General features: G+C 41.5%; 1 protein-coding gene across 3 annotated transcripts in view; it reads left to right on the forward strand.

Annotated features, from left to right (window-relative positions):
• LOC124622627 overlaps positions 1-22,393 on the forward strand; it is a 66,875-nt gene extending 44,482 nt beyond the window's left edge. For 2 of the 3 annotated variants that reach the window (XM_047148397.1, XM_047148395.1), the window contains exons 3-4: positions 17,571-17,830; positions 17,917-18,513. In XM_047148397.1, the coding sequence (XP_047004353.1) occupies positions 17,571-17,830; positions 17,917-18,193 (537 nt within the window). In that variant the 3' untranslated portion in view covers positions 18,194-18,513. Of the gene's footprint in view, positions 1-17,570; positions 17,831-17,916; positions 18,514-22,332 lie in introns of those variants that run through there. The other variant, XM_047148396.1, reaches the window with a different exon arrangement.
• Positions 22,394-27,632: the final 5,239 nt, after the last annotated feature.

Consider the following 27,632-nt stretch of genomic DNA (forward strand, 5'->3'; position numbering starts at 1 on the left):
AAGGTAACCAAATGTCTCACCACATACGAAATATCTTAAGGTAAAAGCACAGTGAAGTTGTAAACGTAAGTTTTACACTACGTATCACTTTATAAATTCGGTAACACATTTTATTACGATGGTTGTCTCTCTCTGTATATTGCCGCAACGAAAAAAAAAAAAAACCACCAAGTGAAGATTCATATCCGTGATGCCCTAGCGCCAGCCGCTGTAGCCGAGTTGTTCTGGGCGCTTCAGTCCGAAACCGCGCTGCTGCTACGGTCGCAGGTTCGAATCCTGCCTCGGGCACGGATGTGTGTGATGTCCTTAGGTTAGTTAGGTTTAAGTAGTTCTAAGTCTAGGGGACTGATTACCTCAGATATTAAATCCCATAGTGCTTAGAGCCATTTGAACCATTTTGATGCCCTAGCCATCGCCTACACCCGCCAGGCGGCGTGTCACTGATATCAAATTGATAGGCTCATTAATTAAATCGATAATAAGAGTCACTTTGCATGGCGAGTAATTTTTCTTTTTCAGTAGTCGGATTACACTCAACAGGTAGTTCAAATGGGAATCCCTGGAGGGAAGACGATATTCTTTTCGAGGAACACTATTGAGAACCGACATTTGAAGCTGACCACAGAAGGATTCTACCGCCAGCAACAGACATTACACATAAGAACCGAGCTGTTAAATCACGATCACAACGACTATGTCACCGTCACCCAGCATAAGAAGTGGTCTCGGTTCTATAGGCACACACGAAAGTCGCTGATAATGTGTAACGCTTTTTGGTAGAAATCGTGTCAGCGATTTGGAATTCAGCCAAAAACTTGCGTAGGATCCCATGGAGATGTCTTTTAATGAATCAGAGGCTGAAACGGTTCTGCTACCGTGTAGGCTGCAGATTCCTCGACTTGCGCCAAAGGTTGGTTGGGTTTCGGGTTCCGCTGTATAGGTCAGGTGTTCACTGTACGCAGGAGGCTGCTACAAGGGTAGCAGTGGCTGTGTGGCGTGGACTAGACGGTTTTTTAGGTTAGAGGGTCTCGGAAAACACAAGATGGGCTTCAGTCACAAAGGGAGCAGGCTGAACACAGGAAGAACGCAGATACAGGAACCATTGGCGTAACAGTTGTAAATTGTCGTAGCTGTGTTGAGAACGTACCAGAGCTCCAAGCGCTAATAGAAAGAACTGATACTCAAATCGTTATAGGCACTCAAAGCTGGCTAAAGTCGGATATAAGCTCAGCCGAAATTTTTGCGAAGAACCTAACAGTGTTCCGAAAGGATAGGCTAAGCACGGTTGGCGGTGGCGTGTTTGTTGCTGTCAAAAGTAGTTTATCTTGTCGCGAAATTGAAGTAGATACTTCCTGTGAGTTAGTATGGGCAGTTGTCATTGTTGGCAACCGGAATAAAATAATAATAGGATCCTTTTACCGACCTCCCAATTCAGATGATACAGTTGCATGAAAGGTTCAAAGAAAACTTGAGTTTGATCTCGAAAACGTACCCGACTCATACGATAATAGTTGGTGGTGACTTTAATTTACCCTCGATATGTTGGCGAAAATACATGTTTAATTCCGGAGGTACGCATAAAATATCATCCGAAATTGTGTTAAACGCATTCTCTGAAAATTATTTCGAGCAGTTAGTTCATGAGCCCACATGAATAGTAAATGGTTGTGAAAACACACTTGACCTCTTACCAACAAATAATCCTGAGTTAATAACGAGCATCAAAACCGATTCAGGGATTAGTGAACACAGAGTTGTCGTAGCGAGATCGAATACTGTAATCCCCAAATCCACGAAAAATAAGCGAAAAATATACCCATTCAAAAAAGCAGATAAAAATTCACTTGACGCCTTCCTGAGAGATAATCTCCACTCATTCCAAATTAATAATATAAGTGTAGACCAGACGTGGCTTAAATTCAAAGAAATAGTATCGGCAGCAATTGAGAGATTTATACCAAATAAATTAACAAACGACTGAGCTGATCCTCCTTGGTACACAAAACGGGTTAGAACACTGTTGCAAAAACGACGAAACAAACATGCCAAATTTAAGCAGACGCAAAATCCCCAGGATTGGCGATCTTTTACAGAAGCTCGAAATTTTGCGCGGACTTCAATGCGAGATGCCTATAACAGTTTCCACAACGAAACGTTGTCTGAAACCTTGCAAAAAACCCAAAGAGATTTTGGTCGTATGTGAAGTATGTTAGCGGCAAGAAACAATCAATGCCTTCTCTGCGCTATAGCAATGGAGATGCTATCGAAGATAGTGCTGCCAAAGCAGAGTTACTATACACAGTCTTCCGAAATGCCTTCATAAAAGAAGATGAAGTAAATACTCCAGAATTCGAATCAGGAACAGCTGCCAACATGAGTAACGTAGAAGTAAATATCCTCCGAGTAGCGAAGCAACTTAAATCACATAAGAAAAGCAAGTCTTCTGGTCCAGACTGTATAGCAATTAGGTTCCTTTCGGAGTATGTTGATGAATTAGCTCCATACTTAACAATCATATACAACCGTTTGCTCGACGAAACATCCGTACCCGAAGACTGGAAAGTTACACAGGTCACACCAATATTCAAGAAAGGTAGTAGGAGTAATCCACTAAATTACAGGCCCATATCGTTAACGTCGATATGTAGCAGGGTTTTAGAACATATATTGTGTTCGAACATTATGAATTACCTCGAAGAAAACTGTCTATTGACACACAGTCAAAATGTGTTTAGAAAACATCATTCCTGTGAAACACAACTAGCTCTTTATTCACATGAAGTGTTGAGTGCTATTGACAAGGGATTTCAGATCGATTCCGTATTTCTGGATTTCCGGAAGGCTTTTGTCACTCTACCACACAAGCGGCTCGTAGTGAAATTGCGTGCATATGGAATATCGTCTCAGTTATGTGACTGGATTTATGATTTCCTGTCAGAGAGGTCACAGTTCGTAGTAATTGACGGAAAGTCATCGAGTAAAACAGAAGTGATTTCTGGCGTTCCTCAAGGTAGTGTTATAGGCCCTTTGCTGTTCCTTATCTATATAAATGATTTGGGAGACAATCTGAGCGCCGTCTTCGGTTGTTGGCAGATGACGTTGTCGTTTATCGGCTAATAAAGTCATCAGAAGATCAAAACAAACTGCAAAACGATGTAGAAAAAATATCTGAATGGTGCGAAAAGTGGCAGTAGACCCTGAATAACGAAAAGTGTGAAGTCATCGACATGAGTGCTAAAAGGAACTCGTTAAACTTCGGTTACACGATAAATCAGTCAAATTTAAAGGCCGTAAATTTAACTAAATACCTAGGTATTACAATTACGAACAATTTCAATTGGAAGGAACACACAGAAAATGTTGTGGGGAAGGCTAACCAAAGACTGCGTTTTATTGGCAGGACACTTAGAAAATGTAACAGATCTACTAAGGAGACTGCCTACACTACGCTTGTCCGTCCTCTTTTAGAATACTGCTGCACGGTGTGGGATCCTTACCAGATAGTACTGACGGACTATATCGAAAAAGTTCAAAGAAAGGCAGCGCGTTTTGTATTATCGCGAAATATGGGAGAGAGTGTCACAGAAATGATACAGGACTTGGGCTGGAAATCGTTAAAAGAAAGGCGTTTTTCGTTGCGACGGAATCTTCTCACGAAATTCCAATCACCAACTTTCTCCTCCGAATGCGAAAATATTTTGTTGACACCGACCTACATAGGGAGGAACGATCACCAAGCTCGTACGGAAAGATATAGGTGTTTATTCTTTCTGCGTGTTATACGAGTTTGGAATAATAGAGAATTGTGAAGGTGGTTCGATGAACCCTCTGCCAGGCACTTAAATGTGATTTGTAGAGTATCCATGTAGATGTAGACGTAGATTACAGCCACTGGCAAATAATATTCGTGACACTATCATTTCTCGAAAAGAGTCACATTTTGCGAACCTATTTGCTACTGCAAAACTCTAGCGTGGTTTTGACAATTCATATGTGTCTTGTAACTCTTCCTCTGTCTCTATCTCTGTTTTTCCTTGATTCATGTAATGTTCATCAAATGAATAAATGTCGTCTACTACATACTTTCTAAACTAGCGTATGTCCGTCCTCATATTTCACGCTATCTCCACGCCTAATTTCATCAAGATCGGTTCAGCAAATTAGTCGTGAAAATGTAACAGACGAAGTTACTTTCGCATTTATAATATTGGTGTGGATAATGTGTTTGCTGCAATTCTTGTTGCATATGTCAACGACTGAAATGTTTCCCAAATGACCAGAAATCTTAAAGTAACTGCCAGTCTATGCCAGGAGGTACACAAGTTTCACAGTGGAAGTTTTTGTTCTTGTGAAACTTTGCGTAAAAGATATGTACCTATGTGTTGGTTTTATAACAAACATATAGAGCTGCGAACAGTCGCGAAACTCCCTGCTGTGAAAATTGTAACCATATGACAGCTGGAACGACACCAGCACCCCATAGCCGCGAGAAAGCGAATTTTAATATTAAGTTTGCCTTTAATTATTTTTTACTTAAGTAACGAAATAATTATTATAATTTTTGCGATCCAAGCATTAGTAGTTGATCAAGAGACATGAATGATCGTGAGATAAATGTAAAACCAGCCAAATATCACTGAATCACCAACATATGCTACGCCTTACTCATGAAGAAATTCCTCTTTCGAATACGGATGTAATATCGCTTCCTCCACTGAAAAAGCAGGAGAATATAAGCACATAGTTAATGCATGAGAAGCATATGGATATATTTCTGTTGTTTCCGTTCTTGTATTGATAACCACTTTCCTTGACACATAAGTTTTGTATATAGTCTAATGATTCGCCCTCTCTTACACTTCATTCGACTTTCTAATACTCGAATATTTTCATAAATGTTATTACTTTTGCTTCGAAACGGAATACGTTGACGGTCATCGTCCTTTGTGGTTCAGAGATAGCAACAGTTGCAGAATTGGTTTCTTTTGTGTTTGGAAACAGTTTTATTGCTTTCATCGTTTTATTATTACATCTGTGTGTTTTTCCTTTCAGCTAAAATTGCGGTTGTTCATGTTGTTGAGTAGATATCCGACGTCTTTCAGCAAAATCTCAGAGTTTCTGCTGTCTAATAGGCATTTTTTGGTTTTAAGAGAAATTTTTTCCCTTTATTGTTATTTCATCTCCCTCGCCACGTATGGGCGCTGGGTGGGGTGTGGGAGGGGGGGGGGGGCGGGGGCTATCGGCGGAGAAATATACCGCTTTTCAGCCAAGCGAATTATGAAATTTATAATAGGAATGATTAACAAAATTTGGGAATGTTTTTATGTTTCATAGGGTTGAGGGGTGTGGGTAAAAAGATAGTAACTGACACATTATTGCCATGTGTTTGTTGCACGCTTCTTTCGGCATTGTTATTAAAATAGTACTGATCGCTTTTCCTATTTTCTATAATAACGCAATATTTCAAAGCAATGCAAATTTTACCAATAAAAATTAATCGTTCTTTAAGAAAGGTTTATTTAAAAAAAACATTTTTAGCACTGCTGGTATGGCTAATTGATGTTTCGATTATTTACAGTTATTAGTAAAAAATAAAAATTCCTGTTATGTACCGAAACCATGCAAATACCGAAAATACCGGTTATTCAGAACTAAAATAGCAGTATCGGTTTTAACTGGTCGGTTTTTCCCGTCCCTAGCATAAAGTTGCAAAGGCGTTTCAATCAAGTGTCGCCAATTGTTTCGCTAATGGGCTACTATTCGAACTGCAGACTAAGTTTTACATAGTGTGCAAAATATGAGTATACAAATTTGTGGAGTTAACGAAGGAGATAATAATTATTTAAATAAAAACTTTTTATTATAACAAGTTTTTGAAATGGACTGCGACGCATAAAATAATTTCTCCTGGTCCCATACGCATTCCTAACCCCATACAGAGAGCACTGATAACTTGTACTTGTAAATTTTTAATAGGTATGAAATGGATACTTGTAGAATTTAAAACAAACAGTGCTGGGCGCATGCAGTAGATAATTGTAAGGATGTCAACTATTCATGCGTCAATAATGTATATCCTGGATACACAATTGATGCATCAATAGTTCACATCCTTACTAATATCTATTACGTGAACAACTATTCATGCATCAATTATGTATTTCCTTGATACATAATTGATGCATGAATAGTTCGCGTCTTACTACACACATCAAAAACAGTTTCGCATCACCCCGGTTTCCAGAACTCCTGAAGACAGACGTTGACTGTGGATATTGTATCGCAGACACAGTCCCTTTGACTGTTCAGAGATGTCACTAAACCCGCCCAAAGACGTAAACAACCATGCACGAGCAGCACTTATTAGATGGAGGGCGTCCAACAACTGATCAGTTCCAGTCATTCCACCAGGAAGGAGGTACACAGCTCGTGTTATCTGTAGTTCAATCATGTCGAAACAGTCAATACCGCGATTCAATCGCGTCCGCATTGTTACTTTGTGCCAGGAAGGGCTCTCAGCAAGGGAAGTGTCCAGGCGTCTCGGAGTGAGCCAAAGCGATGCTGTTCAGAAATGGCGGAGATACAGAGAGACGGGAAATGTCGATGACATGCCTCGCTCAGGCCGACCAAGGGCTACTACTGCAGTGGATGATCGCTACCTATGGATTATGGCTCGGAGGAACCCTGATAGCAACGCCACCATGTTGAATAATGCTTTTCGTGCAGCCACAGGACGTCGTGTTACGATTCAAACTGTACCCAATAGGATGCATGATGCGGAACTTCACTCCAGACATCCATGGCGAGGTCCATCTTTGCAACCACGACACCATGCAGCACACGGTACAGATGGGCCCAACAACATGCCGAATGGACCGCTCAGGACTGGCATCACGTTCTCTTCACCAATGAGTGTCGCATATGTATTCAACGAGACAATCGTCGGAGACGTGTTTGGAGGCAACCCGGTCAGGCTGAACGCCTTAGACATACTGTCCAGCGAGTGCAGCAAGGTGAATGTTTCCTGCTGTTTTGGGGCGGCATTATGGGGGGCCGACGTATGCCGCTGGTGGTCACGGAAGGCGCCTTAACGACTGTACGATACGTGAATGCCGTCCTCCGACCGATAGTGCAACAATATCGGCAGCATATTGGCAAGGCATCCGTCTTCATGGACGACAATTCGCGCTCTCATCGTGCATATCTTGTGAATGACTTCCTTCAGGATAACGACTAGAGTGGCCAGCATGTTTTCCAGACGTGAACCCTATCGAACATGCCTGGGATAGACTGAAAAGGGCTGTTTATGGACGACGTGACCCACCAACCACTCTGAGTGATCTACCCCGGATCGCCGTTGAGAAGTGGGATAATCTATACCAACAGTGCCTTGATGAACTTGTGGATAGTATGCCACGACGAATTCAGGCATGCATCAATGCAAGAGGACGTGCTACTGGGTATTAGAGGTACCGGCGTGCACAGCAATCTGGGCCACCACCTCTGAAGGTCTCGCTGTATGGTGGTACAACATGCAAAATGTGGCTTTCATGAGCAATAAAAAGGGCGGAAACGATGGTTATGTTTATCTCTATTCCACTTTTCTGTACAGGTTCCCAAACTCACGGAACCGAGATCATGCAAAACTTTTTTTGATATGTGTATTATGTAATGCATGCGCCCCACATTTTTCGTTTTAAATTCTACAAGTATTATCATCACAAGTACAAGTTATCAGGACTCTCTGTATGAGGTTAGGTATCTGTATGGGGCTAGAAGAAATTATTTTATACTTCTTAGTCCGCTTCAAAAACGAGTTATGATAAAAAGATTTTATTTAAATAATCATTATCTCCTCTGCTAACTCCACAAATCTTTATATTCATTATTTACACACGGCGTAAAACAGTCTGCAGTATCGAATAGCTGTCTATTAGCGAAACAATTGGCGACACTTGATTGAAACACCTTTGCAACTTTATGCTAGGGACGGGAAAAACCGACCGGTTAAAACCGATACCACTATTTTAGTTCCGAATAACCGGTATTTTTCGGTACTTGCATGGTCTCGGTTATAACAAGGTTTTATATTTTTTGCTAATAACCGCGTAAATAATCAAACATCAATTAGCCACACCAGCAATGCAAAAATGTTTCTTTTTTAAATAATCCTTTCTTAAAGAATGATTCATTTTTATTGGTACAATCTGCATTGCTTTGAAATATTGTGTTATTACAGAGAATGGGAATAGCGATCAGTACTATCTTATAACAATGCCAACAGAAACATGCAACAAACACGTGACAGGAATGTACCCTTTACCATGTAGTATGGCCTAGTAGATCGTACGTTTGTATGTGCAGTGTGCAAGCCTTGCCCCATCTGGCTTACACTGAAGAGCCAAAGAAACTTGTACACCAGCCTAATATCGTGTAGGCCCCCCGCGAGCACGCAGAAGTGCAGCAGCACGACGTGCCATGACTCGAGTGATGTCTGAAGTGGTGTTGGAGAGAACTGACACCATGAATCCTGGAGGGCTGTCCGTAAATCCGTAAGAGTACGACTGAGTCGAAACCTCTTCTGGACAGCACGTCGCAAAGCATCCAGGATATGCTCAATGATGTTTATGTCTCGGGAGTTTGGGGGCCAGCGGAAGTGTTTACACTCAGAAGAGTGTTCCCGGAGCCACTCGGTAGCAATTCTGGACGTGTGGGGTGTCGCATTGTCCTGCTGGAATTGCCGAAGTCCGTCGGAATTCACTGTGGATATGAATGGTTGCAGGTGACCAGACAGAATGCTTACATACTTGTCATTTGTCAGAGCTCGTATCTGGAAGTATCAGGGGTCCCATATCACTCCAACTGTACACGCCCCACACCATTACAGAGCCTCCACCAGCTTGAACAGTTCCCTGCTGACAAGCAGCCTCCTTGGTTTCATGAGGTTGTCTCCATACCCGTACACGTCCATCGGCCTGATACAATTTGAAACGAGATTCGTCCGACCAGATAACTTGTTTCCAGTCATCAACACTCCAGTGTCAGTGCTGACGGGTCCAGGGAAGGCGTAAAGCTTTGTGTCGTGCAGTCATCAAGGGTACACGAGTGCGCCTTCGGCTCCGAAAGCCCATATCGATGATGTTTCGTTGAATGGTTCACGCGCTAACATGTTTATGGCCCAGAATGGAAATCTGCAGAAATCTGCGGAAGGGTTGCACTTCTGTCACGTTCTCTTCAGTCGTCGTTGCTCCCGTTCTTCCAGGATCTTTTTCCGGCCGCAGCGATGTCAGAGATCTGATGTTTTACCGGATTTCTGACACTGACGGTACACTCGTGAAATGGTCGTACCGGAAAATCCCCCTTTCGTCGCTACCACGGAGATGCTGTGTCCCATGCCGACTATAGTGCCACGTTCAGACCCACTTAAATCTTGATAATCTGCTATTGTAGCATTAGTATCCGATCAACATCTACGCCATACACTTGTTGCCTACCGCAGCGCCGTCTTCTGCCTCTTTACATGTCTCTGTATTTGAATACGCACGCATACACCAGTTTCTTTGGCGCCTCAGTGTATATGTCACTGTCATCGTCGGACATCGGACATTAGTTGTATTAAAGGATGACACCTTCACTAATCTGGAAGTATTTTACTAAGTCCGGCACCAGTAAAGTACAATGCTCCACTTGCTTTAAATGAGTAAAAACGGCAGAAGCCACAAGATACTTGGGACATAATATAAGGATAATTCTTAAAAAAAATTTAATTATTCAAAGTTATAATAAAATAGCAAGCAGCTTGCGTCTACATAACATGCGTTTATCTGCTCGCAGCCCTTGAAAACGGCCAAATTAACATGGAGTTCTTCACTTCCAGTTTCACCCTTTAACACTTGACTATTCCTAATGTCCAAATAGTGCTATGATCCCCGATTACAATATGATTTTTGAGCAGCGTTTTAAAAAAATAGAATCAGTATGTGGATACTGCTATTTTTTATTCTATTCAACCACTTATATCTTTTCAAGAAACGCAGCAAACAGTGAATGGACTAAGTTTTCTACACAAATCACGTCAGAACACTGTTGCAGAAGCAACGATAAAAGCATGCCAAGTTCAGAAGAACGCAAAATCCCCAACACTGGCTAAGTTTCACGGAAGCTCGAAATTTAGTGCGGACGTCAATGCGAGATGCTTTTGATAGTTTCCGCAATGAAATATTGTCTCCAAATATGGTAGAAAACCCAAAGAGATTCTGTTCGTATGTAAAGTACACTAGTGGCAAAAAACAGTCAATACTGTCACTGCGCGATAGCGACGGAAATGTTACCGATGATGGTGTCACTAAAGCGGAGTTACTAAATACAGTTTTCTGTAATTCCTGACCAAAGAAGACGAAGTAAATATCCCAGAATTCGAAACCAGAACAGCTGTTAGCATGAGTGACATAAAAGTAGATATCTTAGGTGTTTCGAAACAACTCAAATCACTTAAGAAAGGCAAGTCTTCCGGTCGAGATGGTATACCAACAGGTTCCTCTCAGCGTATGCAGACAAAATAGCGCCTTTCTTGGCAATCATATACAACCACTCATATGACGAAAGGTCTGTTCCTAAAGACTGGAAAGAAGCGCAGGACACACCAATATTGAAGAAGGGAAATAGGAGTAACCTATTGAATTACAGACCCATATCAATGACGTCAATTTGCAGTAGGATTTTGGAGCATATACTGTACTCGAACATTATAAATCACCTTGAGGAAAATGACTTATTGACACATAACCAACACGGATTCAGAAAATATCGTTCTTGTGCAACACAGCTAGCTCTTTATTCCCATGAAGTAATGAGTGCTGTCTCAGATCGATTCCATATTCCTAGATTTCCAAAAGGCCTTTGATATCGTTGACCACAAGCGACTATTAATCAATTTGAATGCATATGGAGTATCGTCTCAGTTGTGTTAATGGATTCGTATTTCCTCTCAGAGAGGTCACAGTTCGTAGTGATGAACGGTAAATCATCGAGTAGAACAGAAGTGATATCGGGCATTCCGCAAGGTAGTGTCATAGACCCTCCGCTGTTCCTGATTTATATAAATGATGCAGGTGATAATCTGGGCAGCCCCCTTAGATTGTTTGCAGATGACGCTGTAATTTACCGTCTAGTAAAATCATCAGACGATCAATTCCAATTACAAAATGATCTAGAGAGAATTCCTGTATGGTGCGAAAACTGGCAATAAGCACTAAACAAAGAAAGTGTGAGGTCATCCACATGAGTACTAAAAGAAATTCGATAAATTTTGGGTATACGGTAAATCACACAAATCTAAGGGCTGTCAGTTCGACTAAATACCTAGGGATTACAATTACGAGCAACTTAAATTAGAAAGACCACATAGATAATATTGTGGGGAAGGCGAAACAAAGATTGCGCATTGTTGGCAGAGCACTTAGAAGATGCGACAAACCCACTAAAGAGACAGCCTACATTACACTCGTCCGTCCTCTTCTGGAATATTGCTGCGCGATATGGGATCCTTACCAGGTAGGATTGACAGAGGACATCGAAAAAGTCCAAAGAAGGGCAGCTCGTTTCGTGTTATCGCGCAATAGGGGTGAGAGTGTCACTGATATGATACGCGTGTTGGGGTGACAGTCACTGAAGCAAAGGCGGTTTTCTTTCCGGCGAGTTCTATTTACGAAATTTCAATCACCAACTTTCTATTCCGAATGCGTAAATATTTTGTTGACACCCACCTATGTAGAGAGAAATGATCATCATAATAATATAAGAGAAATCAGAGATCGAACAGAAAGATTTAGGTGTTCCTTTTTCCCACATGCGATCCGAGAGTGGAATGGTAGAGAAGTAATATGAAAATGGTTCGATGAACCCTCTGCCAGGAACTTAAGTGTGAATTGCAGAGTAACCATGTAGATGTAAATGTAGATGTATTTGCATATTTAATTTAATATTTTTATTATATGTGTTTTGAAGTTAATGGAGTCAAAATTTTTAAAACTTCGTTCGATTTCTGCGTTTATTACAGGAAATAATAGGAATCAAGAACCTAAACTCGGGTATTTCAGAACTTGTTTACTTTGACCTTTTTAACAGTACGGTTAAACTGGCATTGAAAACAACTGATGTAACCGAAAACCGATTGTTCCAGTGCTATCCGACTTCGCTGTTGCATACTACCCCAGATCACGTAAGAAACAATTGCCCAATCGCTTGGTCTAGCAGGCAACCCTTGTCAGGGAACGGCCACCAGGCGGCAGCAGCGTCACGCCCTTACTTGTGGAATCAACCACTAGATGGCATTCCGTTCTGTGAAATATGTGGCAACATCGGCCGAACGCGTGCAGCTTTCCACTATTTGGCGTCTGTGAATTACAGCTGTTTCTGATCGAGTCGTCACGCTGAGGGCCTGCGAGTATATCAACTGTGGAAGGAGTAGACGAACAAATCCTGAACTGAAAATGTTCAGATTCCCGTCCAAAATAAAGAAAGATTACGCGAGTGGATTTTAAATTCAGGTAAATCTATAAATTAGTTACGAGTAAGAATAAATAAAGATCCCTAAGCATTCGATCCTATCTAAATTTTGTCGATCTTATATTCTGACACAACGTGGCAGCCCTTCCTGTACAAGAATCATATCATATAATTTTTAAGTGAAATCTTTGCTGCGATTTGGACTTTTTTTAAACTGTTTATTCACTTCACTATTGTAATTTTGGCTGTAGAGACATTTTTGTGTGCAATGTGAAAACTAAAACCAATATAAGATATGGATAACAAAACGCAAAGCATAGTGTGGTAGCGTTTGGTAAACAATTTAAGAAGCATTACCTTACAGGACCTTTCCCTTGGTACTTGAAAATGGCTCTAGAACTGAGATCGCAACAATGAAATAAATGAATAATAGACGTCATCTAACTGCTAGGTCATCGGTCCCTCTATATCCTGGTATATACTAGAGCGAACGAAGTGAACGAGTGTAAAACCTCGTTTACACTGCTGCAAATGAGTATTCATAGATAATTCGCCAATGTTCAGTGCCATTCGTTCATACATGTGAACAAACGTTTATACTGGAATGAAGGGAGGAGGATAGAAGAGAACGAGCATAGCATGCAAACTATAGACGCTGCCTATTTTAATTTTTTTTAATAATCGTCACACAGCTTTCACTCGAAAACAACACTGCTTATAGTAACATGTCTGCGCGAGAGCAGATTGTGTATTACTTTTCATTTCGCTTATGATTGTGAGAAGTATCCCTACAGTAGAAATAAACTTGGTTTGTGGAATTACAGGAACTAATCTACATTCTTCGATTGAAAACTCGGGAAAAACCATAGCCGATCATGGTCTACAGTCAGCTGTGTGGCGAATGCATTTCGCGCGCAGCGCTCTAGCCGAACACAAATCAGCGTCATTCACGTCACCGAAGATACAGCGTTGCCAATTCCGCGACGTGGACAGGTCAGTTAGCATTGAAGCGTCGCCTGCGACATCTGTTGACCGACGGGAAAACTATTTTTACGGTTGCCTGTTCCGCCGTAAGGACGGTCAATCTGTTTCTTACATGATCTGGGATACTACTATAGAATAACACAAATGTCGCTTGATTTCAGTAGCGTCACTATTTGGTGAAAGTTTTGTTTTTATTGTAAATAGTATTTTCCGTGTAACACTTTCAAGATGTGAGTTCGACTGAGTGAATAATGATAAATTGATCCCACACTTTGGAGTAGTCAAATTGGGATCTCGGTACGTTGTTCCTTCAAGCCTTTTCTGGCGAATGTTGGAATTGTTCCTTAACAATAACACGGATTTGTCGGCTACAATGTCAGAAACTGTGTTGCCGCTACGTCTGTAGGTCTCATGATCCAAGAGTGCACCGACGTTTCAGTCCTAAGACTAAAATGGCTACATCTGCTAGGAACATGTATTACCAGGGGACTTCAAAAATTAGGTTACACATTACTATAACAGGCCAAGTAATTTTTATTGAATGCTGCACTGCACTTCTAACAAGGGAAAGTCCCCATCGCACTTCACTCAGATTTAGTGGGAAGAAGGTCCAGTGGATAGCCCGTCACAAACCGATGAAAAAAAAAGCAAAATAGAAACAGTGAATGGCCCAAGCACGGGGAGTACAACATAGAACAATATGGAACAGCCAAGGCGTGTGGTGTTGGACTCCCAAACACGGGCGCTTCTAGAAGTCGATCAAGGGACGGAGCAAATGGGGGGGGGGGGGGGGGGGGGAGGGGGAGGGAATGGTATATCCCTTATCGCTTAACAAAAGGAAAGTTTGGGTCCTCCACTGACAAACTGGTGAAATTTGGTGGTGCTTAAAGTAGTTTCTGGTAACCGTTTTGGAGTTCATGGTAAAAAATACAAAAAAAAGACGCCCATTTTAAGTTCAATGATATTTGTTGGTTTGGGTAGAAAGCTATGTGCCGCTCTTATTCTTTTGTTAAAATGTGTCTGAACTACATTGCAACCTATATTGCTACATAATTATAAAAAAAAATTGAATCTGTTGGAGTAATATAATCGCTGATTTCTGAAGTCCTTTTATCCAGTGGAATGTGATACTCCATTGTGGGGTCGGTGGGTGGGGGGAGGGGGGGCTATAGCCCCCATAGCACCTTCCTTACCACCGCCTCTGCTCCCAAGTTGGCGAACCCTGTTCAAAATTCTCTCATACCGTTTCTTTCGCTGTTCGCTGTATTCAGATTTGCGTCTGTATCCTGTTGTTAAGTCCGTTTGCAACAGCGTGGTGTAAGGAAGGGGCCTATAATGAAAGTTGATTCTGGACAACTACTCTATTAGCAGCCTAAAGGATGTGGCTTTCGAATGGGAAACGCAACCGTTTGATGACAAGGCGAAAAGTCAACCAACTCCTCCACCGGAAAACACGTCTGGCGTGTCACACACATTAGTGACTGTCGTATGATAGGAATCTCTTACAGACGCACCTAATTTGTAAGCTTGGAGAGTGAGTGAGGTATGCCTCCTTGCTCGATTTAGGAGTTAGTTTTTGTCACATAAGCTGCAACAGATGAATGCAACTGTTGCTCACTCACGGTTTCTCTGTGCTCTGCAAAAACATATGTTTTTAACGTTTAAGTTGCGTTCCGTTATGGAAGTTTCGACTCTTGAATTTCTTTGTTGTAACATAGTTCACATCCGTTTATTTGGCGTTTTCATTTTATGATTCTATCCACTAACAACAGCGTTCATAAGGTTGTGCATAATTATAGGTTGTGTATAATTATAAGTTGGTTGGGCTTTTGAGTCACGCTGGCTCAAATTACGCGTGTATATTGGGCTTTCGGCAGCGCGTACGGTTTGGACTACGTGTGGTATACTCGGCATTCGGTAGTACATACGAGCAATGTCTACGGCATTCCTCCTACATCAGCACACCAATAAGAAGACCACTTGATGCGTAAATCTGAGGGTGGGGGGTGGGTTGCGTTGAGAAGTTTCCCTTGTAAGTGACATAAATACATGACACTATTTTTCAACGCACTCACAGAGTCTCTGTAAACGACAGTCGAAACGTTCTACCAATCGTGCAGTTCCTCGAAGATACAATTCTGCTCCTTGCCGACGGAGACATTCGAGAACCGCTTTGTGAACATTCTCATCGTTGGTAAATCTGCGACTGCTGTGAAGCAGCTCTTCGATTGCATGGTCAGTGTAGTCTTTGGTCGATCTCGATGGCCTTCCATCCCGATCAGCATCAACCGTTTTTGAGCGGTCATGCTGACATTGTTTGAAACATTTGACTACAGGTTGACGCGATATTGCTTTTGGTCCACGTAACTCGAGAATTTCATAATGAATCTGTGCTTAATTTAGGTATTTTCCGTACAAGAATCGTACTGTTCCTCGTTCTTCAGCCCTGGAGTGCGTTTCCAGGTGCCACGCCACTTCATTCCCACACTGCCATGCACCTGTTGTTTGTATCACGGCAGAACTGTGTCTGCCTAGCAACTAGGAAAAGGAAAAACTGACCAGTTAAAAACGATACCGGTATTTTAGTTCTGAATAACCGGTATTTGTCTGATCTCGGCTATAACAGGTATTCTTCATTTTTTACTACTAAGCGGGTAAGAAAACCGAAATATCAGTTAGCCATAGCAGTACTGCTACAACATTTTGGTTTTTAAGTAAGCTTTTTTTAAAAATGAGTAATTTTTATTCATAACATTTCCATAGCTTTGAAATATTGCGTCATTATAGAAAATGGGAAAAGCGATGAACGCTGTTTTAATAACAATGACAACAGAAACAAACAACAAACACATGACGTAAGACCTGGTACAACATTGCTGAAAAATAAGGTGCCTATCGTCACATGGCGTGGCCTGTTTGATGCTACGTGTGTGCATGCACTGTGCAAGAGCTGCCCCATCTGGTCAGTAGGTGTTTCCCGCGATTGTCGTCGGTCTTCTCTAGTCTGGAGTACTTTACGAAGCGCTGTATCAGCGAAGAACAGTGTCCCATTTGCCCTAAAATATTAAGAACGGTATGAGCCACAACAAACTTGAGACATCACATAAGGAGTAATCTTAAAAATTTAACAAATCATTCATAGTTTGTAATAAAAATAGAATTTAGTGAATCTGTTGCCTGTGTCTACAAATATGCCTGTATCTGATTGTATCTTTCTAAAATCGACAGCTTAACATGAAAATAATAGTTCTTCGACCTCAGTTTTCATCCGTTAGCATTGACTATTCGTAGTGGCCAAATAGTGCAATTATAATTACATCACGATTTTTGAGCAGAGTTTCAAAAAATTAGAATCTGTAGGAGAATACTGGTAATTTTTTGTATTATACAGCCACTTGTCATTTTTCGAGAAAAGCAGCGAACGGTGGTCAGATTAAGTTATCTTTTATTTGCCTATTTAATTTAATATTTTGTTTCTATGTATCATGAAACTGAGGGAGTCAAAAGTTTTTAATCTTTGTTAGTTTTCTACGTTTACTACAGGAAAAACTGAAAATCAGTTATTTGAGACACTGGTTACTTTGAGCGGTGTTAACACTTAGGTTACACTGCCATCGAACAAAACTGACATAACTTAAAACCGGTCGTTTCAGCGATGGCCGCTACACCTACAGGCAACCCAGAATATGTACTCTCTTTTAAAATACGAAAACTATTAGCGCCTTTGAGAAGAGAGTGGCTGTGTTCACATTTATGATGATCATGGAAGACAGTTTGTTAATTTATTTCAGCGAGAGAATGTAACAGTTAATCCTCAGGACTTAAAGCCTGAAATGTTCTACTGTATAATAACTGGGTCACATTTTCTTCCAATTTTTTTGTGATTTGGGATAAAATGTAGCGATGGAAACGAAGCATTTTTTGACTTTCTCGTAATTATATTCATTTCAAACTACTATAAAAGCTGAAATATATCCCATTTGAAGTGTAATTTAGGCTAGAAATTCTCACGAAAAATCAGTTCGCCTTTGCAAATAAAGTATAAAAACTTTCATTTCACAGTTTGTTTTCTTTTTCAGTATGCATCTGAGGGAATCCTACAAACCATTAACAACGAGATGATTCAGCCAAAATATTTTTATCTTCCCGTCACCATTAACGAAGGGCTGTTGCACATGTGCAACTGGAAGAAGACTTGTTTTGTGTCAGAGAGGAATTCCGTACGGTGCTCGCAGCAACACCCTTGTGACGCCATTGAAATTTCAGTCTCGATGTCATCCGTCTATTTGGGCTTTGCACTCAGAAAACAGAGCCCTTTCACACGTATCATCAGTTACAAGTAAATCACAACATATTCAAGTTTTTTTCTATAGAAAGTGGGTCATAACGCAATTAAATACTTAACGACAAACTGTGTTGTTTCAGAATGGAGAAACTGCGAACGAGCGGTATTCTGAAGAGACTTAAATCGACGTCTTGTAATCCAGCGCAGCCAGATCAGGGCAGTGATTTCAAACGAGTGCAGTTCAAAAACGCAGCACCTTTGTTAGCAATAATGTTCTTTGCTATTGTTGTTTCATTTGTACTGGTGCTATGGGAAAGAGTATTATTCCGGTACACTCACAAAACACATCATACCTCCGACCGTAAGTTCAAAAAATGCAGGAAGAGGGTCACACAGATGCCTAAGTATTTACCGTAGTCAAGGAAACTTTGATAATTGGCAGTGTAGTTCATATCATGAGGGTAAACATGGTTCTTTTCTTTTTGTTTGCTATCAACTACTTTCTAAGATCTCCCTTGTTCCCACTTCTTTCTCACTGTACTCTTTTTCTCAGGAACGATCTATATATATATATCGTTCCTGAGCCCAATAACCCCAGACCCACGAACCACATTCTTCACCGTCTAACTCCTCTCCTTTGCCTTACAGCAACGACTGTCAATTTTTCTAATCCATACAGTAAAAATCAAGTTTATATAAATTAATTTAAATTGTTATGCATGATTTGGAGTAATTCAAATAACTTTCTTTCAAATTAATGCTATTGTTTTTAAGAAACATTTATTTTTAAAGTGTTCATTTAATTAACTACTGTTTCCAAATGTTGAGTAGCAATTCATAGATATGTGTAAATGTTGGCTAGTTTTACACATTTTTGAGCTTAATAAAGCACTCTTAATTTTCAATTCCTGCAGTAATTCTTATATATAATTCAAATTTATGGTCTTATTTTGGATCTCACGCTTCTTACTAGTGTAACAATGAGTTACGTGCTTGCTAAGGCTTTTGAACTGTGTTAATGTCCAGTTTCTAGATACTGAAGTTTTACTCCATATATTTATTACATTTAAACAATACTGTTTCTTTGTACTGAATAATATTTACTCATCTTGTATAATAACATTTAGAGAGTATTCGTATAAAATTTCAGCATCATATTCAACATTTGCTAGTTCATACACTACTATCTTATAAAATAGATGCTATGAAGTTACGTAAATTTCGGGATTCATTTATTTTTAATCAAATTATTTGTTTTGTTAGTATAATAATAATAAATGCATGTGGCTCAGTTGCCTGGTGCAAGTCTTTGAGTTAGACGCCTCTTCAGTGACTTACGTGTTCCAAGTCTACCCCAGTTATCCAACCATGGAGAGCAGACTTACAGTTTAACATGGAATCCAAACCATGAGTTGTTTTTGGTGGATCTTCACATAACTGAGAGGTGAGTGGTGGATTAAAGACAGACTGAAGAAATCCGTGGTCTGACTGGGATTCAACCTCGTGACCTTTTGGTTTCCAGGAATGTGCTGTACCGCTAAATTACCACACCTGTCTTATTAGCTGTCTCATATACGTTAATAACTACTGTTTAAACATGGCCTACATCCTACAACAGGATTTCTCCAAGTTTTTCTTTGGGAACATCTTTCGTCTAGATGCATTTCTTCATCACTGACACACAGTTTTAAATATAGTTGGTACTATCAGTGCACACAACCAACCAACACTCAAGTTTCTACACGTCCTTTTCAGTATGAACAACACCCAAACAAATCTGTTAATGAAACCGTGATCGTGTAAATTCTTACACGTCAAAATTATTTGAGAAGAGATATTTCAAACATACACTGAAGCGCCAAAAAAACTGGTATAGGCAAGCATATTCAAATCCAGAGGTATGTAAACAGGCAGGATGCGATCGGCAACACCTATCTAAGACAATAAGTGTCTGGTACAGTTGTTAAATCGTTCACTGCTGCTCAATGGCAGGTTATCAAGATTTATGTGATTTGGAACGTGGTGTTATAGTCGGCGCACGAGCGATGGGACACAACATCCCCGAGATAGCGATGAAGTGGGGATTTTCACCGTACGACCATTCACGAGTGTATATCAGGAATCCGGTGAAACATCAGATCTCCGACATCGCTACAGCTGGAAAAGATCCTGCAAGAATGAGACCAACGACGAGAGAAGAGAATCGTTCAACGTGACACAAGTGCAACCCTTCCGCAAATTGCTCCAGATTTCATTGTTGAGCCATCAACAAATGTCCTCGAGGGAACCATTGAAAGAAACATCATCGATATGGGCTTTCGGAGCCGAAGGCCTACTCGTGTACCCGTGATGACTGCACGACACAAAGGTTTACGCCTCGCCTGGGCCCGTCAATACCGATATTGGACTGTTGATAAATGGAAACATGTTGCCTGGTCGGACGAGTCCCGTTTCAAATTTTATCGAGCGGATGGACGTGTACGCGTATGGAGACAACCTCATGAATCCATGGACCCTGCATGTCAGTAGGGGACTGTTCAAGCTGGTGCAGGCTCTGTAATGGTGTAATGCATGCGCAGTTGGAGTGATATGGGACCCCTGATACGTCTAGATATGAATCTGACAGGTGACGCGTACGTAAGCATCCTGTGTGATCACCTGCATCCATTCATGTCCATCGCGCATTCCGACGGACTTGGGCAATTACAGAAGGACAATGCGACGTCCCACACGTCCAGAATTGCTACAGAGTGGCTCCAGGAACACTCTTCTGAGTTTAAACGCTTCCGCTGGCTTCCAGACTCCCCAGGCATGAACATTATTGAGCATATCCGCGATGCTTTGCAACGTGCCGTTCAGAAGATATCTCCACCCTGTCATATTCTTACAGATTTACGGACAGCCCTGCAGGATTCATGGTGTCAGTTCCCTCCAGCACTACTTCAGACACTAGTCGAGTTGCGGCAGTTCTGTGTGCCCACGGGGGCCCTACACGATATTGGGCAGGTGTACCAATTTCTTTGGTTCTTCAGAGTATATACACTCCTGGAAATTGAAATAAGAACACCGTGAATTCATTGTCCCAGGAAGGGGAAACTTTATTGACACATTCCTGGGGTCAGATACATCACATGATCACACTGACAGAACCACAGGCACATAGACACAGGCAACAGAGCATCCACAATGTCGGCACTAGTACAGTGTATATCCACCTTTCGCAGCAATGCAGGCTGCTATTCTCCCATGGAGACGATCGTAGAGATGCTGGATGTAGTCCTGTGGAACGGCTTGCCATGCCATTTCCACCTGGCGCCTCAGTTGGACCAGCGTTCGTGCTGGACGTGCAGACCGCGTGAGACGACGCTTCATCCAGTCCCAAACATGCTCAATGGGGGACAGATCCGGAGATCTTGCTGGCCAGGGTAGTTGACTTACACCTTCTAGAGCACGTTGGGTGGCACGGGATACATGCGGACGTGCATTGTCCTGTTGGAACAGCAAGTTCCCTTGCCGGTCTAGGAATGGTAGAACGATGGGTTCGATGACGGTTTGGATGTACCGTGCACTATTCAGTGTCCCCTCGACGATCACCAGTGGTGTACGGCCAGTGTAGGAGATCGCTCCCCACACCATGATGCCGGGTGTTGGCCCTGTGTGCCTCGGTCGTATGCAGTCCTGATTGTGGCGCTCACCTGCACGGCGCCAAACACGCATACGACCATCATTGGCACTAAGGCAGAAGCGACTCTCATCGCTGAAGACGACACGTCTCCATTCGTCCCTCCATTCACGCCTGTCGCGACACCACTGGAGGCGGGCTGCACGATGTTGGGGCGTGAGCGGAAGACGGCCTAACGGTGTGCGGGACCGTAGCCCAGCTTCATGGAGACTGTTGCGAATGGTCCTCGCCGATACCCCAGGAGCAACAGTGTCCCTAATTTGCTGGGAAGTGGCGGTGCGGTCCCCTACGGCACTGCGTAGGATCCTACAGTCTTGGCGTGCATCCGTGCGTCGCTGCGGTCCGGTCCCAGGTCGACGGGCACGTGCACCTTCCGCCGACCACTGGCGACAACATCGATGTACTGTGGAGACCTCACGCCCCACGTGTTGAGCAATTCGGCGGTACGTCCACCCGGCCTCTCGCATGCCCACTATACGCCCTCGCTCAAAGTCCGTCAACTGCACATACGGTTCACGTCCACGCTGTCGCGGCATGCTACCAGTGTTAAAGACTGCGATGGAGCTCCGTATACCACGGCAAACTGGCTGACACTGACGGCGGCGGTGCACAAATGCTGCGCAGCTAGCGCCATTCGACGGCCAACACCGCGGTTCCTGGTGTGTCCGCTGTGCCGTGCGTCTGATCATTGCTTGTACAGCCCTCTCGCAGTGTCCGGAGCAAGTATGGTGGGTCTGACACACCGGTGTCAATGTGTTCTTTTTTCCATTTCCAGGAGTGTAGTTACAGAACTTCACATTAATGCTATTTTTTGTTTTGTTTTTAACTACACGTACATTTTTACCCACATTTTTTTATTTTCTTAATCTCGCAGATATCGCACTATTCAGCAAATGATCCAGTGACTGGCTTCGATTAGTCATGCAACTCTTGGGATAGTCTCGTTTTGGTGCCGCTAAAGCGAGTTTCCATCTTTGGTGTGCCGTCCAGGCCTTCAGTCAATCTGGAATGCTGGTGGCTGTCTGCGCCGTGCGGCCGTGTGTATCTGGAGAGTGCACTGTGTTCGTGAATTTGAAATGAGGCAGCTAGGAGGCGACGTCTGCAATGTTGGAGATTTCGTAGAGACACACTTGAGCTATTTTGACGTCGTTGTTCATAGGCGATGCTGAGATCATTTTAGTCATTTGACACAAATGTTTGTACACTTATTTTGCAATCATTCTACGTGCAAAACGTATAGTGAACTGAAACGTAATTTGGTATACAGGCGCATGATATCACGAAGTCTCAGAGAACGCTCTTTTTTCGTAAACTGGAAGCTGATTATGAGATCAAGTTGTGTTTATTCCATCCCCTGTGTTATACACTCAGTGTTATCATCCTCTGCTGCGTTAAGATTAGTTTTTTTTTCATTAGAAGATGTGCATAGAAAACATACAATTTCATGGCTTTTACTGTAACTTCAGTTAAGTCACAACTACTGAGATCCATGTGGTTTATATTATTTGTCAAATGAATCTGAGAACAGCATAGTAACTATATTCAGCATTCCTGCTAATTGTTTCTGCTCTTCCTAGCCACTCCTTTGTTATGGCTCATAAAACAGATGCACATTTAGCGAGACGCCTTTTTGTTGACACATGTTGCTAAGATTTTTCTTTGTGCCATCAATGATACATCAGTGTGAGAATAATCAAATACTTCAGTCGTACACAATTCTTTCTTATCGTTAAGAGTAACTATCCCTCTCTGTGCATGAGTAATTTACAGGTTCATAAAGCTAAGTATGGACGCTGTATCCTGATTTCTGACTGCTGTGGTAAACTATGCAGTGTGTGTACTCGTGTAACAACGACAGATGTAGTGTACTATATGGTAGCGAGCCTTTCTCACATTTTCACTAGTGTGTATAGATTCTGGTCTGATGAAGTGAGACATGTTTCATATGATTCATTTCTATGTCAGAAGGAGCCTAAATCCAATCTCACTGATTGTTGTCCTACTGGGGCAGTAAAAACTTCTAAAAATTGTTTTCCAAACGTATCATCTGATCAGTTATGTTATGCTCAATCAAATGAAATCAAACTTGCTGTCATCGATAAAATCGTTGGTACATGAAAACGTTTCAGATGAATTAATTTCCCTGTTATCTTCCAAAGGGTTAATTCTTTTGTTTACTCACTAACGCTTCTCGATGAGTAATGCCAAGACGTCAAGTTGTAGAACAATTGCTAGCAGATTTATCTTTAACATTGTAAGGGATCCGTGGTCCCACGAACATAGATGCTAGTATCCGACACCCAGGTCGATAGTAGACAGGATTCGATTGTCGAGCGCTGCAGGAGGCAGTGAGACGAGTGTCGAGTGCGGAGTAGTAGTAGAGAGTGTCGAGCGAGCGGTGGTGCTGGAGAGACAGGCAAGAATGGTGGTCGAGTGAGTTGTAAACGGTAAAATTCACCGGAGGATGACGAGTGAGCACGTCCCCCTGATCGTCGTGGGGTTGACCCTCACTAATACCGATTCGCGAGTGATATGAAACAGAAAGTGACAAGTGCCGAATTACGTGTTTCGCGTCAACCGCGTCGGCCAGCAACAACCATGGATTGCAGTGAGGATTGTTATGAATGTTAACCATCAGCATTGCGTGTGACGAAGTACTAAAAATCAGCAACCAATAGAAAGATATAACCGCAATTAGGCGTGTAAGGCGAAGGTAGCAACTGCCTCATAATTTGTGTGTTCGTAGAAAATATATATCAGTTTGTACAACGCAACCTTTGTGGTCCTTAGTAATAGACAAACTTTCAATCATTCCACTATTCAGTCTCAGAACAGCCGCACTCGGTTGAAATCCCCCCAAAACCACAGCAGGAAAACCGATAGCCTTCATCCATTAAGCACACAGTCATATAATCATAATAATTAACTGTTTGGCGGCTTCGATAAATTACATAAAATCCAGCAAAGGAATTTAAACGGGGGTGTTTCAACATGAAAACCAACAATTCTTCCCGTTACTGCTGTTGCGCATTCAGTACATACTCAAGCACATTTATTCCATTTTGTGTTCATTTCACAGAAAAATTCATTCACTTTTAAAAAAATCTCGTTACCTGTAACAATGCTCCACTAATGCCTGATAAAACATTAAATCTTTATGTACAGACCCAGCATAGCAATGCCTGCCAATACAAAGAGCTGCGCGATGTTAGTTTCATCAGACGATCCAACCAATTGAATTTCAAATTTGAAGTTCCTTAAATCTCAAATAAGTTGCTCACACTGGTCATTGCTAATTTAAAAAATACGTTTACCATTGTATGACTCGAAAACGTAATTTTTAGAGTTCTGTACGATAGTTGGAAAAATCGAAACACTAATAAATCAGTTTGTTGTCCGTATGTCCATCAAAACCTAATGAACTACCTGTATACATAATTAAGTTTGTACAGAACTTTTAGAACGCGTGTCCTACTCATACTAGTCCGATATTTTAAAAATTCATCTGCTAATTTTGGCCTAGTACTATTTCATTTAGTCTTGGTAATACAAGATGCAGCCTACACCCTTTGGTTTTTCAGGCTTTACTATTAACTGGGCTGCTTCATAACATAGTCTTCATGAATGGAATTCAATAAACTGTTTTTTTTTCTTAATTTCCTTTTATTTCAGTAGCTTCCCCCCAAAAGACACAGTTTTATTGGCATATTCTGTAAGTGGTAATCTTTTAATTTTGCGGGTTTCATGCTTTCACTCGTTAAGCGTTAATTATAAATTAACAACACAGGTCTGTCTTCAGTATTTGCGGATCTAAAAGCAAATCAATGTTGCAAAAACATATGCATTTTCACCTGTTGAAAGTGAAGGCGCTGTGTCTGCAGTTTTATCTATCTGCACTCATCTGTTAGCCAGATAAGTCCGGTATTGCAGGATCTCTGGGTTCAGCAATCTATTGTGTTGATCGGTGACAAATTTAACCGCTTTTTCATTGTTAAGATTTTTTAAATTGTTTGTGTCTCTGAAAGAATGGCAGCTGGTAACATAACTCTGTTCACTCGTTCATTTCCGACTTTTTACAACGAAACACGGTACGATATTAGACTACATTGTATAGAATGGTGTACAGTCATACTCAAAAGTATCCGAACGACCTGAATTGCATTTCACCTGATTCGCATGCAACCGGCATAACGCAGCTGTCTAGCAGGTCCTCTAATCGCTCCTTGGTACAGTCGTTTGACTATTGAAAATGGTTCCAACAAGTCACCATTAGAAAACACTGCTCTGTCTCGCAATAAATCATGATGTAAAGTAATACCACGATACTGAAAATATCAGGGAACACTTTATCACAGATAAGAGTGTCGTTAAGGCTTGTAAGCTCACATTTATTACAATAAATGACATACCTGAAATGTTACCACTCTCATTATTACGTCAGATAGGTAATGCACGTAGTAAGTTTGTCGTATTCATGATTTCCTCTGCAAAGTAATATACAGTACTTATTATTTAACACAAAATGACATTAAAAATTTAAGTTATTCACGAGCTGCTAGTTGAGAATATGTATGAACTTCAAATGACACAACGAACCGTCTCGTTCTGCATATGGATTCAAACCCAGGTCAGGCAGACTAAGCAAAGATTTAGTGACTGACGCAAACTAACATTCATTCTTGATTAGGCATGCAGAGAGTGATATACCTCGATTTTAGACAGTATCAGTTAGCAAATATCAACTTTAAATTACATAACGCAAACATTTTTAACGGACGCGAATTCCTCCCCAGCATCTCTTGTCCCTGTTAACGAACTACGAGAGATGTTAAATATTGCTTCTTCACAAGTAGCTTACTTGAAATGCCGTGAGGTAAAGCTTTGTGTTGGACAGGGATTCGAACCCAGAACCTAAACAGATTGATATCGAAACACAAACAATTGTGACATATCGGATTTTCTCGGCAGTAGCTAGATGTTTTAACTGAAATGACGAGACGAAACATTAATTTTTTCCTTCCCAGGACTCCAACCCGGCACCTATCGCTGTTATATTCTAGAGAAAACGAACGTTAAATATGGGTTTGTTACATCAGCAGCGACATGTGAGTATGTTTGAACTAGAAATAATATGACGAAGAGTTCAGTGCTGACTGGGAATAGAGCCCCACACATATCGTTGTTGACTACACACAAAGAGACGTCAGCTACCGAATTTTTCTCCACCAGCAGCTCGGAATAACTTCTTGAACTTACAGTGATCTCGCAAATAGTTCTGTCCCACTGGGAGTCAAAAACGTCAGATATCGTTAGTGTTGACAACGAATGAAAAAACATTAAAAATCAAAATTATTATCCACCACCAGATAGGTGTTCTCATGCTAGAGTTTGATAATACATGGTTCCCGTGAGGACATTGAGAAAATAGTAAAAAAGTTCAACGATGCACATAATAAAATAGAATTTACCGTGGAGTATGAAACTGACAATTGTTTACAGTTCCTGGACCTGACTATAAAAAAGCAGGGCAACAAACATGCGTTCTCCGTTTATAGAAAACAAACTACGACTGATGCCGTGATCCCGAATGATTCATGCCATCCGCAGACTTATAAAGAAGCTGCTTTCCGTAGTCTCGTACATAGGGCAGTCAACATACTTACGAGCGAAAAAGATAGGGAGACTGAAATTAATACCGTTAAGAGAATAGCGAGGAATAACGGTTACAGAATAGATAAGGTTAAAAAACTGTTGCTAGAGGCTAACGATGGCAGACCAATGCAATAAGGAAATAAGGCGCCCAATAGCATAGCGTTACCGTCAAGCACACGGCTGTAACCACGCCACAACACCTAGACACGTCAGTCCACAACAGCTCCCGAGCCGGCACAGTGCGACAGCATACTTGGTAGCTATGGGACGGCCATCGACTTGCGTCAACAACTTCAATGTAAGACGAGGACCCATAGTCCAATATACTTTTAATTCTGTTTTACTCTATGGACTTCCCAACTATTTGTGATGGCATTTTGTCTTTTTAGTCCGTTTAATTTCATGACATAGACTTTACAACCTGATGATGAGAGCATTGTCTCTTGAAACGAGTTGATAAAATATATGTATAAGAATCGCGGTTGAATGCTAACAGTGATAACCATAATAAAATCGTGCCCA

Source organism: Schistocerca americana, chromosome 7, assembly GCF_021461395.2.
Source record: "Schistocerca americana isolate TAMUIC-IGC-003095 chromosome 7, iqSchAmer2.1, whole genome shotgun sequence".
NCBI lineage: Eukaryota > Metazoa > Arthropoda > Insecta > Orthoptera > Acrididae > Schistocerca > Schistocerca americana.